The sequence below is a fragment of the Falco cherrug genome, chromosome 6, assembly GCF_023634085.1.
Source record: "Falco cherrug isolate bFalChe1 chromosome 6, bFalChe1.pri, whole genome shotgun sequence".
Lineage (NCBI taxonomy): Eukaryota > Metazoa > Chordata > Aves > Falconiformes > Falconidae > Falco > Falco cherrug.
This window is the reverse complement of record NC_073702.1, coordinates 17,395,980-17,420,037: the sequence shown is the minus strand read 5'-3', so window position 1 is coordinate 17,420,037 and position 24,058 is coordinate 17,395,980. Positions and strand designations below refer to the sequence as shown.

The 24,058-nt window shown below is 38.2% G+C and overlaps 1 protein-coding gene across 1 annotated transcript in view; it reads left to right on the top strand.

Moving 5' to 3' along the window:
* The first annotated feature begins 2,277 nt into the window (after positions 1 to 2,277).
* Positions 2,278 to 24,058, top strand: part of PRIM2 (DNA primase subunit 2) — a 127,958-nt gene continuing 106,177 nt past the window's right edge. The window contains exons 1-5 of the mRNA XM_055714145.1: positions 2,278 to 2,348; positions 2,573 to 2,746; positions 3,397 to 3,500; positions 3,806 to 3,885; positions 8,848 to 8,968. Of these exons, the coding sequence (XP_055570120.1) occupies positions 2,590 to 2,746; positions 3,397 to 3,500; positions 3,806 to 3,885; positions 8,848 to 8,968 (462 nt within the window). The 5' untranslated portion in view covers positions 2,278 to 2,348; positions 2,573 to 2,589. The remainder of the gene's footprint in view (positions 2,349 to 2,572; positions 2,747 to 3,396; positions 3,501 to 3,805; positions 3,886 to 8,847; positions 8,969 to 24,058) is intronic.

The window sequence follows — 24,058 nt, the reverse complement described above, 5'->3', positions numbered from 1 at the left end:
GGAGTTATTCCCCAAGGTGTTACCTTTTAACTTCTTTGTCTGTTTCCTTTTCCCAGTAAAATTAGTTTTGTATGAAAGGGCTGACAAACCCCTCTAAGGTTTTGCATTGTAAGATTTATTTGAGACAAGTAATATAGATGTTAATTTTGCTTCTTAATTTCAGCTGAAATAATGATAGTGTAAGCAGTTAACTGAAATAAAATAAATGGGGTAAGTCTTGATTTAATTACAGACAATTTGATGAACAGTATTCAGCCTTAGAGGAAAAATGACTACTATTAAAACAAAACAATAAAGGACAACAGCAGATGTAGACATAACCTGTTAAAAATCAGCAGGACATTGTTCAGGAGAAGAAATAGTGATGTACAGCAAACCGCATACCATGATTTTAAAAAGTGTGGTACTGCTTTTGTGCTAAACTCTAAAACATCAATTGAAATTAAATTAAAATGAAAATCATTGCTGTTTTCTGCAGAGTGCTCCTTAGCATTGTCACACCTCTCCCCCTCTGGTCCAGTCCCGGTACAGCACTCAAAGCAAATGTACCTACTCTTACCTCACTCCTCAGCCTGCCCTGGACGCTGCATGGCCAGTCTCAGTAAGCTCTCTTGGGTATTAACACACTGGTCAAAGGCAAAAGCTCTGCCTTCTTGCAGCTACTGGGTGGATTTTGGCAGATGAACTCCTACTCCTGAGTCACTTACGTAGCAGTCAGGTGGAGAAGGGAAAAAGCTGCAGGGATAAGCACTGGCTACTCGAAAAAAGTTGCTTTGGGTTAAATATATTACAAAACTATAAACATATAAACAGATATCGATAACATGATTTTTCCTGGAAAAGTACAAAGCAGCACTGGAGAGTGAAACTTGATTTTCTATCCTGTTCAGATGGTTCCTTGGCAGAGGTTTGGCCCAGACCAAAGAGCACACTTCACAGTTTAAGAATTAGCATAAGCACAGGAGTATTCTCTGTAGGTAATTTGGATGCGGCCACTGTTTTGAAGGGTGACTGGAGTGGATTATCTCACAGCAGTTGAACTCTGAGCCATGTTTAATCTGCTAGTACAGAGGCAAGCTGCAGTTTAAGGCTGGTGGTGTTTATTAAAGCTGCAATCAGATCACTCACTCAGCAATGTCCTAGGTGTTGCCCACGAACATGAGACTAGCATGTGTCGCTTCATTGTTCTTAAGAACTTGCTAGCCTATGCTACTGATTTTCTTCACTTTGTGGGCATAAACTGAATGTCAGTTCTGATTTTCCATCCCTTTACACTCTGAATTTGTTGCAAGATCATTAACCAATTTTTCTGGTTGGGAAAAATTGGCAATTAAGTGGCATTTTGAGGCAGGGACACAATACAGAACACAACCTCTGTTGCAGCAAAATGGTCAACCCAGTGGCAAAAATAGCAAATCCTGCAGTTATCTTGGAAAAATGACAAAATTATACAACTGTAGAATGGTTCAGAGTTTATGGGATCATGGAATTAAAAGGAAGTTCCTCAGTGTTTGAATACTGTGCTGAACGTTTCACTTTCAAACCAGCTTAACAGCATCGTGAAACTTAGTGATATTGTGATCCTCAGTTTTGGGTCCTGGAGTTGCCTAAGATTCAGATGACAGTGCTGCTGCTAAGGTGAGCAGGGGGCGACTGTAGATGACCGGTGAAAAACAGCAGTTGTGCCAATCTTGAGGACAGACATTGGGTGCCATGGGAGGACAACTTGGGTAGACACTTTGGAGACAGCAACACAGGTGCCTGGGCCACACGGGGTTCACGCATGGTGGCTGTGCGGCCAGGCCCTCCACATCGGCAGTGAGCCACCGGGGCTGGCCGTGGCCTGCTGCCACCCACAGGCTTTGCTTCGGGCCCCAGGGAACTGCTTTCCTGTGGTAACGTTCAGTATTTCAAACAAGGAAAATGCCAGCAGGCAGGCAGATGGTGGAAGCCACTGCCACCCAGCCACCCACCAGCCTCCCGGAAATCCAAAGGCTGGGGGGAAAAAACAAGCAAAAGCGTCTGTTTCATTTGGTGGCAACTATTTGTAAGGATCTTCAGCCCCGAAAACCACAAACTGACAGAAAGTTGGTTATAAAAAGCCATCCCGCGCTGTCTAAAAACCCATGGGACAAAAAGACCCGCTATAATCTGTTCAGCTACCTGGGCAGACCAGGCCGCCCGGCCGCCGCTGGGGCCGCCGTGCCGCCTGTGCGCACTGTTTGCTGCCTCGCGGGCGCCAGCCAATCGCCACGGGGGGGGCGTGGCTGTGGGGCGTGGCGTGGCGGAAGTGGGCGGGGCAGGCCGTGCGCGGGAAGCTGGGGAGCTCGGCCGCGGCGCGGCAGCAGGTGGGAGTTTCTGTGTTGCGGCGGCGGGCGGGGGGAGCTGCCGTGGGAAGGAGGGGGTTGGTGACCGCGGGAGGGGGCCAGCGGCAGCCCCGGGGCGGATCGGTGGCGGGCGGGCCCCGTCTGACTCGAGGTCTGGCGGCAGCCGCCGTCTTCCCCCCCCTCCCCCTCCCGCCATTGCTCGCGGTGCCGCCTCCCCGGCGGCTGAGCGCGCGTGTCGTACCCAGGCCCGGCGGCGGCGGCGATGGAGTTCTCCAGCGGCCGAACGCGGCTGAAGCAGGCGCGGGTGGCCGGGGACCGGCGGGAGCTGTACCCCCACAGCCTGCAGTTCTACCTGGAGCCGCCCACTGAAAGCATCTCTCTGGTGGAGTTCGAGAGCTTGGCCATCGACCGCCTGAAGCGTGAGTAGCGGCTCCACACACCCCCCCTCCCGCCCCCCGAAACTTTTGATTCCTCCTGTCATGGCTGTATGTATTTTTGGCGGGCTTAGATGGTCTGCCTGCTGCTGATGGGAACTGGGTGCCTGCTCGTGCTGAAATGAACCATCTTTAAAGGCAAACGTGTCGCGTCAGGTATTTTTGAGAGCTCTGAGTGATTTCTTAACGAGTGTTCGGTATGTAGCAGCCGGGACTGTATAGTTTTGGTTTATACTGGTAGTTTTCACGAGCACGTTTCATTTTCTAGGTGTTGTGACATATCTGATGTGTCTCAGTACAGCGATTGTGGCTGGGAGTAAGGGTTCCCTTGAGCTCCTGAAAACTGCTGAATCCAGGGTTTCCTTCATTACAGTGGAAACCGATGTTCGAGACTGATCCGTCAATGTTAGCTGTTTCCCTTTCCCTGTGGACTCCATGGGTCCCAGAGTTGAGCGAGCTGCTCGGGACCTGTGGGCCAACTTTAATCTTCCATATTTCTTACCCTTTTGTTCCCCATACTGCTAAAAGCGATTTCTGTGGCCTTACCACAGTTTGTGCATTTCCCGAGACATGATATGGTTAGATTTTTTTTCAATATGTTGTCTCTAATGTGGACTTTTTCTTTTTTTTCCAAGTGCTCAAGGTAGTTGAAAACCTTGGTGTGAGCTATGCTAGAAGTAGTGATTTTTACAAAAGCAAGCTGGAGGCTGAGCTCCGGAAACTTAAGTTTCCTTACAAAGTAAGTAAAAATAAAAAAAGTGAACTCTCTTGCACTTTATCTTGTTTACACCATTCAATAATTCTGAATAAAAGTAGAGGTGATAAAGTACTATTCCTAAAACTTAAATCCTGCCATTTTGACAGAGAAAATGAGTTTTTCTTTGAGTGTATATATTTATTTCTTTAGGATAACCCCCTTCTTCAATAGTCTTACATTTATTGTCTTAAAGATGAGTATTAATACACTGTTGAACACCAATGATAGATAAATTGTGGATTTTTAATCTGGGAGAGATTATTTTTCTGAAATAATATGTTCTGTAGGCTTTGGCTGAGGATGACTATGAGGCAAGAAGAAAAGACCATATCTCCCATTTCATACTGCGCCTTGCGTACTGTCAGTCGTAAGTATTTTTTGGATTGTGCTGTACTCTTAATTTGAAATGTACACAGATATATTGCTTTATTATAGACATAGATATTTTAGAGTTGCCTGGGTGCTAAATAAAAAAGTAGGCTCAAACAGCGGGTTTTTTTTTTTTGGTAGGAACCTGATTTCACCTGTGATGAAAAGAGATACTTGGGATCAAAATTAATATATAGATTTTGTAGTAATCTTACACCGTTAACAACATGGTAGGTGCCTGCTACAGACCATAAGATCAGAATAGGAAGTAGCAGAGGCCTCAGAAGCCTCCAAATGGAGGAAACTTCACCGTGACAGGCCCTGGGTGTCTTTAAACACCCTGACATCTTCTGGGTTGTTCACATTACATCATGCTGCCCTTTCAAAAGACATCTGGGCTGTGGTGAAGGCGGTTTGTGGATGTACGTGATTGATGAGCCAGCTAGGTCTGGGATGCGTGTACAGTGAGGAACAGGTTGTGGATGTGATCAATAGCAGCCTTCACTGCAGTGACTCTGATAGTACAATTTAAAATCCTGAAAGAAGGGAGCAAGTTGAGTAACATTAGTACAGCTGAAATTCTTTCTGCCCTTTTCTGGTCTATGTATATTATTTGCGATTATGAATTAACAAGCATAATACTGGTTTCTTTCTAGTGCTTACGTTAATTGTGTATGTTTTTATAAATTCCCTTAGTCATACTTCTGCTTATTTTTACAAGAAAATACCTTGCTTTATCTATATTGTAAGTTTCTACAACCACCCCCCTGCCCCCGCCAGAAGGTAGTATCCTTCAGTAGCCTGGGACTGAAATGGCCTTGAATATTTAGAAGTTTCTTATTATACAGTTAGTGGCATTTTGAATAGTCAGTTTGGCTTTCATTGTCCTCTCTTGTAAAACTTTAAGCATTTAATTATTATTTAGATGGAACCATTGCTTTTCTCTGGGAGGCAAGGCACTTTGAGGGTGTTGGTAGTGACACATTTGAAGACAAAAGTTCTGCCATTCTGGAAGGTAGAATTGTCTGTTTGCAAGAATCTGATCTGGAATTCAAGAGGCATCTATTTTTGATTGGTCTGTGTCTTCAGGAAAAATGAAGACAGATTGGGTCAGATTCACAGAAGGCAATACAAGACATCTTGCAAAAGCCTGAAGGTTAGGTATTTGGTTCAGGAGTGGAATCCGCTGAGCTTTGTCTACTGTACTGAGAAGGGAGAAAGGTGGAGGAAGGCATATGTGAATGACAGGGGCTAGCATGCTGAGTGAAAGGCTGCCTCAGGCAAACATTTGCCTTTGTGACTGATGTGGTATCTTTCCCCCACTGCCCTGCATCTCTGTAATGACTCTGGAATCTCCTGGAATTAATGATAGCTCTAGATAATCAGACTGCTTTCTTTCTGTATGCAAGCTGTCTTTCTAAAAGAAGATCCTTGGCTTTTGTATGAGAATTTACTTGACTGCAGTGCTTGCTTAGGATATAAATGGGAGACATGGTTCAAACCCTGTGTTTTAGGGAAGTATCTTAAGAATTAGGGTATAGGTATGGCAGAGGTGGGCAGCTTGTTGAAGGTGAACCACTGCGCAGAAATGAATACAAGGTATTTCGGGCCACAGAATCAGCAGGAAAGAGCCTTTCTTTGTAGTCTAGGGGAAAGACCCCCTCTTAGGGAGGAGAGACCTTGGATAGAGCTCCAGGGCACTCTTTAAACTACTTGCAAATGTGTTTTTATGTTTCTGTTTATATACAGATGGCTTGATTCAGTGTTTCAATAAAGCAGCTTGATAGTGTCCACTTAAACTAGCTTTGTTTGTTTCTTTGAAGAGGTGGGCCTAGTACTTACTGGTAAAATAGAAAATAGCCTCTTAAGCACGGTGAGGTGACCGTGTACTGAGCGTTCTTCATTCTCTCTTGAAAAGCAGCTATTTCAGGAATGAGAGATTTCTATGCTCTAAAACTGGCACGTTTCCCAAAAGATAAAATTGGGAGGCAAGTAGAATATACTGTTCTCTTAAGTTTTTATCATATTAGGTCAGAAAAGTAAACTTGGCACAAATAATTAGGTTAATTGATGAAAGCTATTAAGGTAGGATTGTTTGAAAAAGTGTACTTAAATGGACATAACTGTAAACTAGATTGAATTCAGTTCCGTTAGATTGAATTCAGTTCCGTGTGGCAGTTGTGTTTACCGTCTTGTTCTCCTGTGACACCATGGTTTTAAGTTTCCAGTTGACCAACAGTGCCACCCAGGGGTACAAGTTCACATCAACTTGTTTTTCTAGTCTGCATCAGTTCTCACTTATAAATTGGATTGTTTTGGTTTGGGTTTTACATGGTTTCACAGAAGCATAATCTTCACTTAAGATGGAGGAAATAAATCTTGCCTCTGGCAGCAAAACTCGTTTGTTCAGGAAACTTTCAAACATACTTCTGTGCCTTTTTTTTTTTTTTTTTCCCCTTTCTGTCTGTGAAACTTAGCATGGCCTTTTCTCTAATTACTGTTGTTTTTTTTTCCTGTATGATAATTTAGACTCATGTGGTGAAATTGCTGCCTCTTACATTGACTAGCATTTACTTTTGTGTGCTTTCTGTATCCATGTTCCCCTTGCTATATATCTTTTGAAACTTAAACTGAGGAATTTTCTGGTGTTAGTTGCTTGGTAGAGTAGAGCTCTGGCCCATGCTCAGGCTTTTCAGAAGTTAACATTAAGTTGTTGGAAACTGAACTCTCATATTTAATCATGGAATGTGAGCTACTAGTCTTAGGTTCCAGATTTAGGAGCATTTTCATGTCTTCTACAGTACTTCTGTGTTGATGCTTCATAACAAATACATCAGTCTTCCCTCCCACTCCTTGGGGGGTGAAGAGGACTTTTCCCCTGACCCTGGGTGTTGTTCCCTGTCATGAAAGAGCCTGTTCTTTCATATTATTTTTCTAGTCAGGAATCTACTGATGTGATTTAAACTGTTGAGTATTCTGCATACAAAAAAATTAAGTGACAGAAGACAAGGAGACATTCCTAACATCTATACTTCAACTACCTGCAAGTGTCTCATCTTCAGCAGCAGCAGCTTGGTTAGTTATCTAACGACAGTGACATTGCTTTTCAGTTAAGCTTGTGGTTTTGATAGTAAGTGTTATTACTAATATGTTCTGGAATGAGAGCGTACAATTTTTAAAAATGTAAAAAATGACTATAAGACGTGATTTAAAAATTGATGTATTAAGAAATATGTAAAGATATAAAAAAAAGTGTACATAGTAAGAAATGATGTAAAATTTTCCAAAAAACTTAAGGAAAAAAAAGAACATAAATAATGCCCTAATGATGATATTCCTAGGAAGGTCAGTTTTAAAGTATATGCTGGACATATACAGTAACATAAGCCAACTCATCAGTTAGTTTGTCAACTGTAGGAAGAATCTGAGTGGGTTGTGTGTGTTGTCTTAGAGGTAACAGTTGTATTATCTTGTTTTGGTAACTTAAGTGGCTAGATGGGATTGTAGCCTTTGATCTGCTCTTCTGAAGGACAGGAAGAACAAGACTGGCTGGGCTTCAAAGTAACTATATATGCTTGATTTTTTTTTTTTCCTCTTTTTCTTTTTTCCCCTTAGGAGAACAAAAGCAATGTAAAACTGATAAATTAGGAAAAGAGTAGCATTGTCATATCCTAGGATTTTGTTACAGTCTGAGATAATCACAGAAGAACTGCAGGAGATCAGTCATAAAGGCATTAACTTCCATTTTAAGTTGCACAGACTAATAATATATTCCAAGCGCTGAAACTGTCCACAGGGTTGTACTTTACAGGTTACCGTAACAGAGCCTTTCCATCTGGAATTATAATTTGAATAATAATTACTTTTCTCCAAGCCATATTTCAAGCAGAGGTTTTGTCCACAATAACACAAACAACTCTGTAGCAATTCACTGGTCCCCTGTGGGAAAAGATGCTTATATATTGTAAAGAGATCATGTAAGACTGCAGTATTTCAGTGCTCTGTGAATTGTCATGGCAGTAGCTTACAGCATGGCTCTCAGAGGACGATTTAAAAGGATACTCTCTAATAGCGAGATACATTATCATCTATATTCTCTGCTTGTACGTACAGGGTGGCGTTTGTTACTAGTATTGTGGTACGTGCTTGCTGTAGTCTTAAGTAATGTGCTGATGCCTGGGAATCTGCGTGCTGGGATGTAAAGAGTAACATGATTACATAGAGACTGGTGTCAGTGGTGTTTTTCTTTTAGGTTGTCTGCTGACTCCTGTCCCTGTGCTCTTGTTTATGCTCACCTGCAGTTGCTAATCCCCTTTTGCTCTTTTGACAAGTGTTAGAAGTTACTTGTGTTCCTCAGCCGAGTTTATTGTCATGTATTTTCCTTTGGCCTGCTTCCAGGTGATTTTTGCCTTTCATAGAGCACTGTTGTTAGAGTATCAGAGATATGTGTGTGTTCCGTCAGCTGGAGATACATTATGATGCCTACTTCCTTTAATTCTCACTTTTTCGGGTAGTAGCCTTATTGGATTGTGATATTAATTTTACGATGAAGAAATACTGTGCTGTGTGAACGGAACCCCCCCCCTGTCCTTTAAATACTGAAGGAGAATGCGATCTGTAGTCGGTGTTCTTACCTAGAACAAGTAAGAAATTGTGAGTACCATTTAAAAGAGACTAGCAGCTTTGATACCTACAGAACAATTTTTAGTGCTGAGATTGACTACCTCTGTTCTTCCAAAACATGTACAGTCATGCTTCTTTGTGTATTGTCTTTTCTGATTGAGCATTCCTTCGTGAAGGTTTCCTGCCTTCTCTTCCAAGCTCCTCAGTTTGGGGGTCCCATGCAAAACTCGGCATTAATTTAATGCTGTATTTACTAGGTTTGACATCTAGTTTATAAAGAAAGAAAGAATGCAAAATCACCAAACCTATTATGGTTTTTTTGGTTGTTTCTTTGCAGAGAGGATCTCAGGCGTTGGTTTCTTCAACAAGAAATGGATCTCTTGAGATACCGCTTCAATGAACTAACTGACAGTTTAAGACAGAAATTCCTGGAACATGTTCACTTATCATTTGAAGCTGTAAGTATGTTACTTTCTGTATTTGTGTTATGTTGCATGTGCCTCTTATTTTTTAAAATTCTCATTAAGATAGTTTTAGTACTTCTGTCTAAAAAATAAAAAGTGCAGTTATGGTTTTAAAAAACAACCACACAGAACTTGTGAATTTGGAGAATAGTGTGCATGCCACAGAAATGTGGATTAAATGATGTAATTTTGTGCTGCAACAAGAGAAGCTCAGTCTGCTTCAGTCAACCAGTCTGCTTCAGTCAGCCAACAACTAAAAAAATGTGTAATGACAAAAGTAAGTTAACAATGTTTACGAAAGCTGATAGGAGGTATTTTTGAATCAAGATTCTGGATGGGCTAGCTCTGGTCTATGTTCTTCAGATATGACATTTGTATGTCTCATCTGTCCATCAGGGGGAAAAAAAAAGTATATAAAAAAATTTGCTTTCTTTTACATGTAAGTGATGAATTATGTGATAATTCTCTTAAAGGTTTCAGTGATAAGAAAGCAATGTCTGTGTGTTTTTCTGACCTGATGTGTGTGTGCAATCCATTCTCATCAGATTACTGATTTCACTCGGGAAATAGTTTTGGTCAATATACGTTTTTATGAATAAACTTTGCCCTGGAACCTTTGCAGTCTACTAACTACTTTTAAGATGGTGGCTTCTTGCTATAGTAACCAAACCAAACCACAGTGACCTGGTGACTTTGTACACAGTACCATTTAATGAATACTGATGCCTGGAAAACGATGTGAAAATTAAAAAGACACGCATTCAAGGAATACTTGAGATAGCTGTTGAGAACGTAATTAAAATTTCATAATCAAAGTTATGAAAATCCTGTATGGATTGCTCAAGAACATATCTTATTGTGTAATTGTCACTGTGGGTTAAAAATAATAAGCTGCTACTTTGCAAGTATATTTTTGATGCACAGTTGTATGTTTTTGCATGCTAAAAATAATTTTGATTCTGCTTGTTTATGCATATTATGTGAGTTACTGGAGCTATAGGTGTGTAACCAAGACTGATTAGCTTTAAAAAAAAAAAAGCTGGTATTAGATACAATAGTTAAAAAATTGCTACTGTGTTTATACATTTATATGTAATTTTAGAAGAAATGATGTACAATTAAATAACAGTTTTATTGTTACGTAGACTTCATACATTCACATACATGTAAATTAAACTTTTTAATAGCCCATTTGATTTTGGCCTATTAGGTACCTGCTATGGAGAATGCAGAAGACAAGTTGTGTCCAAAATTCTGTAAATGCTCTTATTCCACAGTTTTTGCATTCTTGTTAGAACTTAGATTCAAAGCTTTTTTCCCTTTTAACTTAAACTCTTTCTAGTTCTTTATGAAACTTATGAAATCCTTTAAAAATATCAAATTTGTGTAGACAACTGTTTTGAAGTGCTTTAGGGGTATTGCAAAAGAGTTCCAGCTGTTACATACCGCTTCATTTTTCTGAGTGGATTAAAGGATTAAAGGAAAATTTCTATTGTGGTTTCTATGTTAATGATTTCAATAGTTTTGCATTGCAGTGATGAACTAGTTTGTTAGAAAGCTCCAGCCTTGTCTGTAGCTCTCAGAGTAAACTTAAATTCATAAAAATTAATGTATAGTTATCACTCTACTAATAGACTTTCTCATAAAATACGGCTTAATTAGAAATAACTTAAATGTTCTAAAATATGTGGGTGACATGCATTCTGTGTTGCTGGATTGAAATACCCGGCACCAATGCATGCTGCTGCTGAAAGATGATCTATGTAGTGTTGAGAACGAATTTGTCTAGCTAAACAGTAACACATGGGCCTTCCTAGGTCTATAGAGAGACTATCGGGAATGTCATTCTTCGGTTCAGTAGACCTTGCAGCGAGCAGTGTGTTTGTGCAGCTGTATTTCCGTTGCTTATTCCCCAGTCTCACATTGTCCTGTCACAGTTTCAGTATTCAGGCTTGTGAGAATAAATTAATGTTTGTAGGAAATAGCTAGGAGTATGGCTTGGTTCTGTGCTATTGAATGTGCCTTCAATATATCAAAATGATTAAGAAGGTTTTACTTCTTTACGTCTATTGAGGCAACAAAGCATAATTTCATTGAAAATGACTTCCCTGTTTCTACTTTTTTCCTCCCTTTTGATTCCAGTGGGAATTCAGGCAAAACGAATCCCTACTTGCACTATCATCCATGAAACATTTGAATACTAAGGAATTCCATACGTATCTGAAACAGGTCTAAACTTCATGGTGTTATGTAGGAGCCACTAAAAAGTAAGGCCATTGTAAATGCAGTATTATTTTTGTCAATGTATTTGTAAGAGGTTTTAGAAAGGAAATGATCTATCCTCTTCATACTTCTGTGTTGGAAGTTACAATGTTTTCAGGCCTTACTGTGCATAAAACAAGATGGAAATCAAACTTTGTGCTCCACCTGTTAGAAAAGGGTATGGTCTTCAGGAAAAAGAATTAAGTTCTGATACTACAATTCAGTTTCTATATTGGTAACTGGATGCACATTCTACTATGGGATTTTAATTCCTTAGGATATCCTAAGAAAGTTACTTGTATTTCTTTAAAGAGAAATGCTTTGCATTTTCTAGATAATCATTCTGCATTTCAGAATTGTAACCTGAGATAGGCCTGAGCTGCTGGGCTATCAAGACTTTGGTGTAGCTATGTCTCTAGTTAACAATTCTAAGAACCACTGTCAGAAGCAATTCTCAGTGTTTAATAAAAGAACTGGTCAACTTTTTGTGGGGAGGAGGAATAAGTGAATTGTCTTGTATGGTTTTGTCACAGTTGTCTTAATTTATAGCACTGACAAAGTGAACCTAACATTGAGTATTCAATCACTGTCACTTACCTCCTTTTCATGTTTGCTTACATGCATGAGAAAGTGAGACGTATTCATATAATATTTTGCAGACTAATTCCTGAGGTTTTGTGAATTATAGATTGAAAATGATTCTTTTATAGAATCAAGAACTCTTCAGTCCTATCAAGGATAATACTTAAGCAGCCATTAAAGTTCTTTGACGACTTTAGTGCCGAAGATCTTATCTAGCAACTTTTTTGGAAGAATGAAGTTGTTAACAACTAGAAGAAAAAAAAAAAATCAGACTTTTTGAATTTTTTTTTGTATGACAGTTGGCTGTGGAGAGTTTGAAATGATAGTAGTTCTGATCTCTTGATTAAAGATAATTTTAATAAAAGAGCAAGAGCTTTCTGAAACTGAAAATAGAAATGAAATTTAATGAAAATGAATGTTTTAATTTTTATAATAGGATTTCTCATGTCTTGGGACTGACATTTATATTGCTGATGGAGCAAAATGCACAGGAAAGGGTTTATTACAATTAAGTAAGTAGTTCCTCTGGGGAGTTTTACCTGTTTATAAAGATGCCCTTTATGTGCAAAAGGAGGGATATAAACTGTTCAAAGTATTAGATTAAAGATAATGACTTCAGTATAATGAATTTGTGTTTGAACATGCATTGGATTATGGTAATTCAAAATCTGTACAATGTGAAAATAAGCTTCTCTACATTTAGTATAAAGTACCGAAGTTTGTAGCTTATGTAAGTTCTTCCTTGAAATATTTTATAAAGCTGTCACTGGATTAAGTTAGTGCATCTTTAGTATTTCTGAGAGAAGCCTCTGGAACCTGGACTTTCTGAAAAAAATGGGAAGTTTGCTTTCAGTTTGTATTTGAGACATTTTTTTGAACCACTGAGAGGTAGATTGCATTTTAGTCACTTGTAGGAAGTAGCTTTGGCCAATTTGTTTTCTGGCAAACGAAGATGCCTGGACTGGTGCTGTGCAGCCTAATGAAACATTGCTGTGGTGCGCAAAATTTTACAGTCCTCTGAAATGTTAGTGTTTATATTATCCTACCAATTTATGCCAGCATGGGCAAGATACAGTGTGTCATGTTGAATAAAATATCAAGAAAGAAGAGTGTAGAAGGAAAACAAGAATCAGACTGGAGGAGCAGCAATGATGGACAACCTTGCCTTATTTATTTTTACTTTTTTCTGTGATGGTGAGGTGTTAATTGTACCGTAATGTGAAACAACAGCCTCATGAATGTACGGATTTCCCTTGTTGCAATTTCTGTACATTTTTAATTATTTACACTTTTATTTTGAACTCTGATGTAGATGTCTGTAGAATGTTACTGAGATTGGGACTCTGCTGGAGTCTTTGGCAGCTGTTACTCTTCTAGTTAGTTGTAAGTGGTGGTGGTGTGGTGGGGAGTTGCCTAAATTAAAGTGGTGTTTTCCTTTTGTTTAAGCATGCATATGTTAGGTTGGATAAGAAGAGATTGTCACATCATGGGTGGCAAGGGCTCATGTTGTGCTCAAGAACAGAGACTGATGGGGATTATTTGAAATTTTATTATTGTTACTTCTCAGAGTGAAAAAACTCAATGGTCTCAACTTCTGAGGGGATGTATTCAGCATCTCTGACAATAACTTGCTTCAGCTTTTGCTTTTTGGCCAGAATTTGGGACAGCAGTGAAGCTATTTTCTTTTTTCCTTTCGGTTAAAGCATTCTGTGTAGTGGAATGAGTGTCTGGCTCTGAATTTGAACATCAAACCTCAGACTTTTTTTTTTAGGGGGTGGAGGTGTTTTAAAGAAGTTTTTGCCTGCAAATAGTATAAAAAATAATATAGACTGTTGTACTTTAGTATCTGAGACTAGTTGTTAGTTAATTTCGATCATTTAGTTTCTAGTGTAATTTTCTAAACAGGTTAGAAGCTGTTGGTATTGAATTAGAAAATAAATTATTTAAGATTTGTGCTGTTCAGACACTTCTAAACTGTTTTAGGTATCTTTCTAAAAATTAAAACATTCAGTTTTGCAGGTGATTTCTATCTTCACAGTCATTTATACACCTTACATGAATAGCTTCCCCCTCAAAATTGTAGTATTGAGAACTTAAACAATTCAGAATTTAGCATCTTTTCTCAGAGATAAGTTGTGGTTGAACCATGGTGTCAAAGGTAATGTTAACAGTATAGCCTCCTTTCCAGTAAGCAGAAACACTGAAGAAATTTAACTTTCAAACTTTACATTTGACAGTAGCTAAAACTTTTAGGGGCAAACAGAAGTGATTTATTCAAATATTTAAAATCCTGCTGTCATGCATAAAGCATCTAATTGTTCATCTTAGAGCACTGGACTTAAAGGAACATTTGCTAAACTTTCTAATCAGTGCTTCTCCAGTTCTCTTGTTCAGTGAAACTTGTTTTTATCCTTATTGCACGCTGGACCTAGGTCTGTAATTTTGTGTGTCTTGACTTTTTATGAAATACTTTATAGATAGCTTGCTGTCAGGTGTCCATCAAATTTTGGGAACTGTTTAAGGGACAGCCTTTTGATTTTAGTGTTACGTGGTTTGTCAGCCTTTGAATATGTTCAGATGTGAGAGTTTCCTATTTCTGATGTTTCCTTGTCCTGAAAGAAGTGCTACATTGCCTTTCTTGACGCTTTGATGTGGGACATTCAGTATGAGAAGAAGATTCTGCTGTATAATTGTTTCTTTCTTTTTTTTTCTTCTTTTTTTTTTTTTTTTAAATAGAACAAGAAATACTTGGTAATCTGTTCCCTGTTTCTATCACAGTAACAGGAGAATCATGGAATGGTTCTGAAGGTATTTCAGAATGTTTTCAATCTATTCTGTACTTAAAAAAAAATAAATTAAGGGACAGTGCTGTCATAATCCAGATAAATAGTGAAACTTTTTATGTATGGCATGTAATTTTGAGCTCCCAAGGCACATTAAATAGTCTATGTGCAAAGTCAGTCATGTAGGGGGCACAGGAAATCCTTAAGCAGCACTCAAGAAGTAAATGCTGACATTTAAGATTACAGAGCCTATGAGAGAGAATATGCAAACACAGGTGTGCAGTTGAGATTTACATTAATTCAGGAAATTAAAGCATTAAAATCTTACTATAAATGAGTAATTACAGCAATGCTGCCTTGACAGTCTCTGGCAGTGAAAGCTACTAATACAGATTTTTCAGATATTTAAAGGGAAATATAATGAATATTTAAAATATTATAGTAATAGAAAATATTTAAATCTCAAAGTAAGTTCTTCAGTACTGAAGGAATTATATAAAGTAAATGGTTTTACAGGTAAGTGATACTCGGGGGTTTAACTAGAAAGTAGTTTTTCTTGCTTGCCACAAGCTGTGGGTTATCTGCTGTTTCCCTTTGTTTAAGTTAGGAGTGCCTGATTTTGTGTCTGCCAGTTTGGAGTTGGGTGACATTACGCCCAAGCCCCATTTTGTCATATAACTTTATCAGTGAGATTGGTTGTCTGTGTGGTTTTTCACATGTCCTGCTACATACGTACCTTGCCATTCATCCCCCTGTTCCTACACCAGCCTTTTCACTTGTCCTTTTTGCTTTTTTTCTTGTTGCTGGTTATGCATGCTGGTCTCAGAAGCCTTTGAGAAATGACCATACTTACACTTTTTTGTTATAATAGTGCTTTTAGACATTCATAGTGTGAGATAAGTCCTAGTTCATTGATTTGATATTCTGATAGCCTATTTGACATAATCAGAATATTTATGGTAACTGCCACAAGTTGTTACTGAAAAGCTTTCAGCGTGTCTGTAAGTTTCAGGAAAACTGCAAGATATCTGGGTCATTGGCATTCCTAGAAATTCCTGAATTAAGGTGTCAAGCTTGCTATATCGTTCAGTGTTTGGTCTTACACGACCTAACACTGGGAAGCAGTTATCATGATGATGATGATGATAATCTGAAGCCATAAAAGTGGAGCAGATTTATTCTTTCCTTCACTCTGCTGCTTACCTTTTTCTTGCCCTTCAAGGCTGTGTCTATGTATGTTACATTGCATCGTAACTCCTATATCTTACGCTGGATTTTTGCATGCTCCTGAAACGTAAATAGGCAACTCTACTGTATTTTGCTTCTTTCAGCAGTTGTTTTAAGATATTTATGAAAAGTGATGATAGTATTCTCTTTAGAGTTTTATTTATACTTTTTTTTTTCCTTCTAATATATGCCAACTTGTGCTTTATAGCATTAAAGGAGAAACTGGGTCAAAAGTTACTTAGTCACTGGTATCTTCGCTTTTGCTTAGTAGTGGAGTGCCCTGGATTGGCAACTAACATGCCAGTTACTGTAAATTAGTATTTGGATTAATGTTTCCTTAAAAGGAAACTCCACTAGCAGAAGTCTAAATTATCTTTCTTTTCGTTCCTTGTGAATTTAACTTATATGTTAATTTCTGTAATTTTTCACACTTCTTTCTTTCCATGAATTTGACTGTATTTCCTCAGCTGTTGCTCAATCCTTCTGTTTCTTAAAATGACAATCAACAGAACTTTACTCTTCAGTGCCTTTTCATTGAACTTTTCGTATAGGAACTGTCACTCCTCTAATTTATCTTCAGACAACTGCCACGTATTCTGGGACCTTTAACTTAAAATTTTGGGAATAGCTCTGACATACTAATTTTGTTGTTCTGTCCTGTTTCTCAAATCACTCTAGTCCTCCTCTTCTTATCACAAAGTAACCCTCTAACTTCCCCATCTCAGCATCTTGCATTTCTACTTTCTGTATACCCATCTCGGCAGAAGCAATGCCTAATTTTACTCTTTAAATATTGGGAGATTCTTCCACACTGCTTCAGTGAAACTAATAATGTAATTAAGCTGTTCATAACCCTTGTTTTAACAGGGTTTAAATTTTGAAGAAAATTTAACTATTCATTGTCTTTTTTCAAGGAATGAGCTCTCCTGCCAATATTATATTCAATACTTCATCACTAAATTAACTGCATGTAGCATTTTCAATGCTTGCTTCTTGCTGCTTCTTTGTCCTAAGTTCAGCTTCAGGTCTTTCTGGTTTTTCTCAGCTACAGCTTTTACTTCCTCTACTAAAACTACTTTCTAGTCTACTCAGTCATGATTCTCTTCTCTCGTTGTGTAAGGCTGTGGATATTTGAATTATTTTCTTTTAACTTCCTCTTTCTGTGTTGTGGTTCTGTGGTGAGTGCGATAGGATTCAGTTCTTCAAATTTTCTTCTTTTTCATGGGTGTGGTATCACTATTACTCTGGTCTCAACCCTTACGTGATAGCTAAAGATACTTTTTTGCTACTAGCTCTTTGTTTTCCGTTAGTTTTGTCTTTCCCATTTTCTCTTTTGGATGTTCTCCTAGCTTATGTTTGGTGTAGCAAGGCTGTAGTTTTCCTTAGAACACCATTTACTTCTTGGCATTGTCACAAATACCTGCTTTGAAGACCTCATTCTGAGTTTTAGCATTTTGTCTGCTTTGCCTTGCATAATTTTAACTGCCCAAGACCTCCCACTTGTTCTTAGGCATCAGATGAAAGATCTGTGCTTTCAGCTGCAGCTGAAGGTCTTCGAGTAGGTGATAGATCTTGTGTTGATTTGGAAGATCCAGTGAACTTCTGGTTCCTTTGCACTTGGTTCTTGTGAAAACTTGCCACAAAACTCATTCATCTTAACCAGCCAGACTTTGTCTCTCTCTGGACACTGTTCAAGTGTCTCTGTTCTTCCCACGTGGACCAAAATGTTCTGTGATTGTTTTCAAAATGCTGTGTTTCTTTGCTTTTTGCCTTTGCCTCTTTCAATAGCGCTTTGAAGATGACAGTTGTTTCATTTGCTGTGTGCATGAACACTTCACAGCTTTGCTTGCCAACTCCCCGTACCTGTATATTTGTGTCTCTCTGTGGTGGTCATCGTTCTGCTGCTTTACTTTCCTTGCAACCTTTTTTTCCTAAAAATCCTAACTCTACCTTCCAGTAACATAAGTCCATTTCTTCTTGTTCTGTCCACTAATTGAGAAAGGTAGGGTTTTTGTTTGTTTGGGATTTTTTCGTCTTCTTTCTGTTTGCCTTCTACACATAAGATGACTCTAATTAGGCTTTCTTGTTGTTTCTTCTTCTAGCCTTTCTTTGTGTGTGGTGGTTTGTAATTTTTGCATGTCCTTTGCCATTTTTAGTGGGGCAATGTCTTTTTCCAAATGCGGTGTCTGCTGGTCAGAATACTCCTGACCATTACCAATTCTAAGATGACATGGAGATCAAATAAATATATTCTTCACACTTCACCCCCATGCCAATAGCATGATACAGTGACTCCCAAGCTGGCGATGGGGAGGTTGCACAACTGCTTTTGTCAGCACTCCTGGTTAGTCGGGTTTTCCTCTGTTTGTACGGGACTGGCTTGGATGTAAAACCATGAAGCGTCTCTGCTGAAATACAGCCTTCAGTTTTAGACCAGATTCTTTTGTCTGATTCCATTCTTTAGAGCCCTTGCAGTGTCTCCAGTTTCCTGGCATTTAAAGGTGTAATCTGCCCCTATTTTAATATGCACGTTAGGAACAAAAATACTGGATTTTAGTTTAAAATTACATAATTGTGGAACTGAATATGTCCTTTTATTTCTGAGTTAAATTCTTCCATGCATGGCTTTTCTGATTGGTTTTGCACCCAGGTAATAGGAGTTTCAGTGGAACTGTTTGGTCATTTGCTCAGAGTGTCTTATGAGAGTGACTTCAAGGACTTTTGACACAATATGACACCTGCTTTTTTTTCCCCCTATCCCTGAGATCTGTTTCACTGTCATAAAGGCAGTGAGATTGGCTTAACACAGATTTTTTTTGACAGATCCATGTGGGCTGTTGCTTGTCTCCTGTGGTTTTTCCTAAGTGCTATCAGGTGCTTTGATTTGTTGCTGTACCTTTCTAGGAATTTAACTTCGTGTGATGGAATGTGGAGTGGAGTAGAATGTAAAGGTTTACCCTAAATTTATGTTTCAGTTACGTTCTGGTTATCATCTTGACTGTTCTGATTTCCTGGACCCGGCCTTCATCTTATCTTCAGATAGTTTGTTCCTTGAAATAGACATATTTCTTCTTTGTTGCTTTCACAACAAATGAAAATTAATAGTTATTATCATGTCTTTATCTGTGGTATAAGGATGATTTATAATTGAATTTAGATTCCTTGCAATGCTTCTGTTCTGTGCTATTTTTCTGCAGAGTGCAGAAGAAATAATCTTCAAAGTGTAGTATATTTCTTTCTGTGTTGCTGTTTCCTCTCCACAGAGCATAAAAATCTTGTGTAAATTATCCTAGAACTTCTTCATCTCTGAAAAGCCTCTTGAAATTTAAAAATAATGATTTTTTTTGTAACTTCTAAGTTACATGCTTTGGTTTTGGGTAACTGTCAGTTGTCTCAAAATTTAACCATCTTAATTTTTTTTTAATGCTGTTACAAAGCACATTATTTTAATAAAATGCTTTGGATCATAGTAATGGGGAAAGAACAACAGATGGGAATGAATAGTCAGTTGGGGGAGCTAAAGCTCTGTAGTGCATCTGCCAGCATTTGAGAGGAAATAGTAAGAACTGCAAAAATAAAAGGAATGAGCAAAATGCATTAGAGTTAATTTTTTTCCACAGTAGCCCTTTGATGTTGAGGTTGAAGTGCTTTTTTAGCAGTTTTAAGCAGTAGAAATTAAACTTCTTTAATTCCCATTTTTATGATCACAGCACTCCTATGAGAGACTTTCTGATATCATTATTACGCTTTCTTCAGAAGCATTTATCTCAGTAGTGGGACAGTTGTATAAATATTTGTAGTTTAGCATCTTGAAAAAATGTTTTATGGCCGCCTTTACTGGGTATGGAAGATCCTAAAGTCAGATTTGGATTAGTGAGAATGGGACTAGTTTGTGTCCTTAGTAAGGACAGATAAAGGCAAAAGAAAATGCTCAATACTGTGTCTGGCCACTAAAAGGCTGTGACTTCGTAATTATGTATTTTGGTATGAGGTGTATAAAGCAAATTCTTCTGTTTGGGTTTATGGTTTTGCATTTCAGAGGCATCACATAATATTTCTTCCTTTTCCAAACAGGATAGGGAAAAACCTTTAAAATTGGAAGCTGTCTAGAGCCTAATTTTACTGTGTGGAAACTTATGCCAAGCTCAAACAGTAACTGTGTCCAAGTAGGCTGCAGTTTGCATTTGTTAAGGAAATGATGCTGAATTTTATCTTTGTTTTCTGCTACTTGAATCTTACATTTGCTTGAAAACCAATGATGCTTGTCTTAGAGGTGACAGCAAAGGTCAGAAGTGACGTGTGTCTAGGTGGCAAATAATGCCTTATTGCCAAAGTTAGCTATAAATATGTATTCTGTCACTTGGCTCCATGCTTAAAATAACAATAGAAGTAAAATTATGGAAGGGCTTAGAGTAGGTCTTTTGAAACACGTATACCATTGGCACTTTAAAAAAACATGGCCGGGTTACTCTCATCCTAAAGTGTTTAATTTCAAAGGAAGTAATAAACTCAGTCTAATCATTTACATTTCAGAAGATAAATTTAAGTGACACCAAGTGGTGGCTTTGTCACAGAATTCACTGCTCCTTTTTATAAAATTGTCTTTTGTTCCTGATAAAGAAAAAAACCTCCACTGATGTTTAGGTTTATGGCTACCTCTTGCAGTTAAGTGTAGTTACATATTAGGGGAAGAAAATCCTAGGGAGACCTCTTTCTTCAGAAGTATTAGCAAGGAATCCAGTTCAACCAGTATGTAGTACTCTTTAGGCCATTGTACTGCAGTCCCAAGGATTTGGTAGGCCAGCTGGTGGGTCTGTTTGCATATTAATGGATTTCACAAAGCAGTCTTACTACCAAGCTACAACCCAAAATAATGGGCTTGATTGCAAAACAACCTGAGTATTGTAGTGGGCTAGCATTGTAGGGGATGGATAGATGATGTGAATCTTGATTAAAACATTTAGGCTTTAAATTAATTGTAGGATTCTTTTACAGACTTTTTTAAATAAAGCTTGATTCACAGGAGAATATAAACATAAATCTGAGAGGGAGAAGTGTTGCCTGGAAGGAGGGAAGAACATGCACTTGCCATTTCTTTGTGCACTGACAGGGTGGGTGAGGAGGGGTCTTTATTTACTCTTCTCTAATGGGTCCTTGAACAATAAGCATGACTTTGTTACTAGTCATGGAGAAAACTAGCATTTTGCTGCAGTAATTCTAGTTGCGTGTATTTATTTGCACATACGGTATTGGACATGTTCTATAAAATTGTGGAATTAAGTAACAGATATGATTGAAGAATATATAGCTACTGGGGATGTCCCTTTTCACCTTCTTAAACATAATGAACGACAGTTTGTAAATGATGCAAAATGCTAATTAAAAGATTTAATTTGGTAATCATCTTGGTTTGATTAGAAACAGATGCTGGTTACCTGCAGAAGTCTAAATGGACCCGTAGAAGATAGCTTTTTTTTCTTAAAATTGGCTACTGAAGCTAAGTAAAACTAAACCACAAACTGTACAGTTACTTATGCCCCCTTTAATGCATCAGAGCACTACGATTCTTACTAAATAGCTTTGTGTGGCGCATTATTTGAGTTAAATAGGACTGTTAGAGTCCACTGTAAGGTTGAATCCTTCTGTACTGGGTACAATACATGCTCTTTCTTGTTGGAAGTCCATTCTCTTCCTGCTTTGAAAAAGTTAGGGGCTTTAAAAAAAAAAACCTGCAAAAAAGGCTGCAATAAAAATGAGATGATGAATGAAAGTATCCTTCCTCCTAGTCTAGCTGAAAACCACCAGGCAACATTTGGAATAGAGTCTAGTCTGAGGCGGATGTTCTGCAGTAACCCTGAATTTCTAAAGTAATGTGAAATGGCAGCTATACCAGCAATGCAGTGGAGAATAGGTATCTTCTACACCATGTTCCTCAGCTTATGATAGAAAAGGTGGGAAGGGTAACCACACTGCTTGTGTGATAATGTGTTCTAGCACTCAGTAGTTAACCAGTTCACACTTGACTGCCACTTACCTAATGGTTTGGGAATGGTGAAAGAGAAGCAAGACCCCTGTAGATCCTCAGTTCTTAGCAATTGATAGTTTTGGATTCCTGGAAGAAACTTAGTATAGACAAAGAGAATGGTGTCATCAAGTTTGCCCTCTTTTTCTGTAAGCATTTTAGACATTCTTTTGGGGCAGAAGAGAAGAGAAAATTGGGAAATCAATAGTTTATTTTTTCAAATGTTATTCAAGAAGAAAAAATTCTTTGGATAATCAAAGTGTTAAGTTCTTTTGTAGTGGATGAGGTTAAGGATGTTTCCAAAACGAATTTATTCTTCACACAGCAGTGAATGCAGCAACTTTGGAAATGTTTGTATTGTTCCTTGGTACAGCAGCATAAAAGATGAAAGAATAGTTTTTGCAGGATGTAATTACATTGCAAGTAGAATTTACTAGCAGCTGTTTTGGACGTAAGCTTCATAAAATGGTCTGCCAACACTGAAATGCTCTTCCCTGCTAATCCTGTGATTGAGTCTAGAGAAACATTTGTTAACAAGTTTCTGTAAAATTGAGTCTGAAGTTAGCATCCTGATTTGTAAATGCAAGAAAACTTCTTGCTATATTTCTCATAAGGATCTTCTGTCAGCTCTTCAGTCATGTGCGACTCTAATATGTATGTGGTGATGTTTCTGGAGTAATCTTAAATGGTTTTGTTCAGTTTTCCTTTTCATGAACGTAGGGAAATTTTTGTCAGGAATGTAGGAAACTGGACCTGTGTCACTGAGTTTCTCTGTGATTAGGGTAACCATGAGTTAGCTGCATAGTTGAGGAAGATCTATAAAATGTCCTTTCTGTGCCCACTCCTGACTTTTTTTTTTTAAAAAAAAAAACAACAAAAAACCAACCCCAATCAGTGTTTCAGTTGATGGATAAGAATATATAATAATTCCAGGTGCAGCCTTTTACATTTTTAGGGATGCCAGCAACCTGAACTTGAGCTAAAATAGTAAGTTGTAGTACCGTGGAAATACAGGTTTTTTTCTTAATTAATCTGTGCCTGGCCAAAATAGAATTGTTACCTGTTAAGAAATGTCATCAGATTTGTTAACAACAGATTTGTGGGCCTCTGGAATGTTTTATTTATGGCCTTTCATGCTTTTAATTGGTAGGACAGCTGGGAGTGATGTCCTTCCCTAATTAAGCTAGTATTTGCTTAACTGCCTGAATACACTTTACATTTATATTCTTAAATGTAATGGTATCTAGGTTAATACATTTATGTTCTAGTTCTAGCTTAGTTTGTACTGTGATGTGTGGCAATGCAGAAGATTGACCAGGAAATTACCATTTTGTCCATTTCATACTTAAAATGGCAATGGAGTAGAGTGTTGAGAGATTGATGCTCTCTTTTTGAGGAGGGTGGTGTGCAATTTGAGTACCAGCTGCTCAGCTGTTTTAGAAGTTCGCTTTCTAAGGACGTTAGTGATGTGTGTACATAAATACCTGAAGCTGAATCTTGGAAAAGGAAAGGACTTGTCCATGGAGTTCTTGTTCCTTACTGGGAGACTTAGGAATGGCAAAATTAAGTAGTTGTGCATAATATGTGTGTGCATCTTTATCTCTTCATTAAAGCAGAGCAGGGATATCAAACTTACTTTGAGGTTGTTGGACTGCCTTACTGCCAGTGTTTGTTTAACCAAGCATTACATATTAAATTATTCATATTTTAATCTAAATGTATGTGTCTTTGTGTTTCTAGGACAATTCTGTGATTAAAAATCAATGAATAAACTGCACATAGAAAACAGGAAAACTAGAAATAATACAACTTGTCCCAAATTCTTGCTTGCTTCCTTTCCTCTTATGCCTTCCCTTTTGATGTCTTGATTTTTGTAATTCTTCTAAGTCTCAAAACCTTACGATGGCGCATTGAATTGTTTCAAGCTATGGTAGGTGACCTGCTGTCACTGAAAAGGGAAGATCCTTTTCCTGGTGGTATTGTTCTTTGCTTGAGTGAAGCGCAGACTGACTTGGTGATTAGCAGGTTCAGTTTACTAAACTGGCAACAAAGGTATTATTCAGGTATTAATGAGGCAAAACCAGTGTGTTGTTTTCTGTGGGGTGAGTTGAATCGGTTCAGCGAGGTTGGTCAGATGGGCACCAGATGACACCCTCAGAAGAATTCTGTGGGTTTTTTTTTCTTTGTTTGTTTTGTGTTTAAAACTTT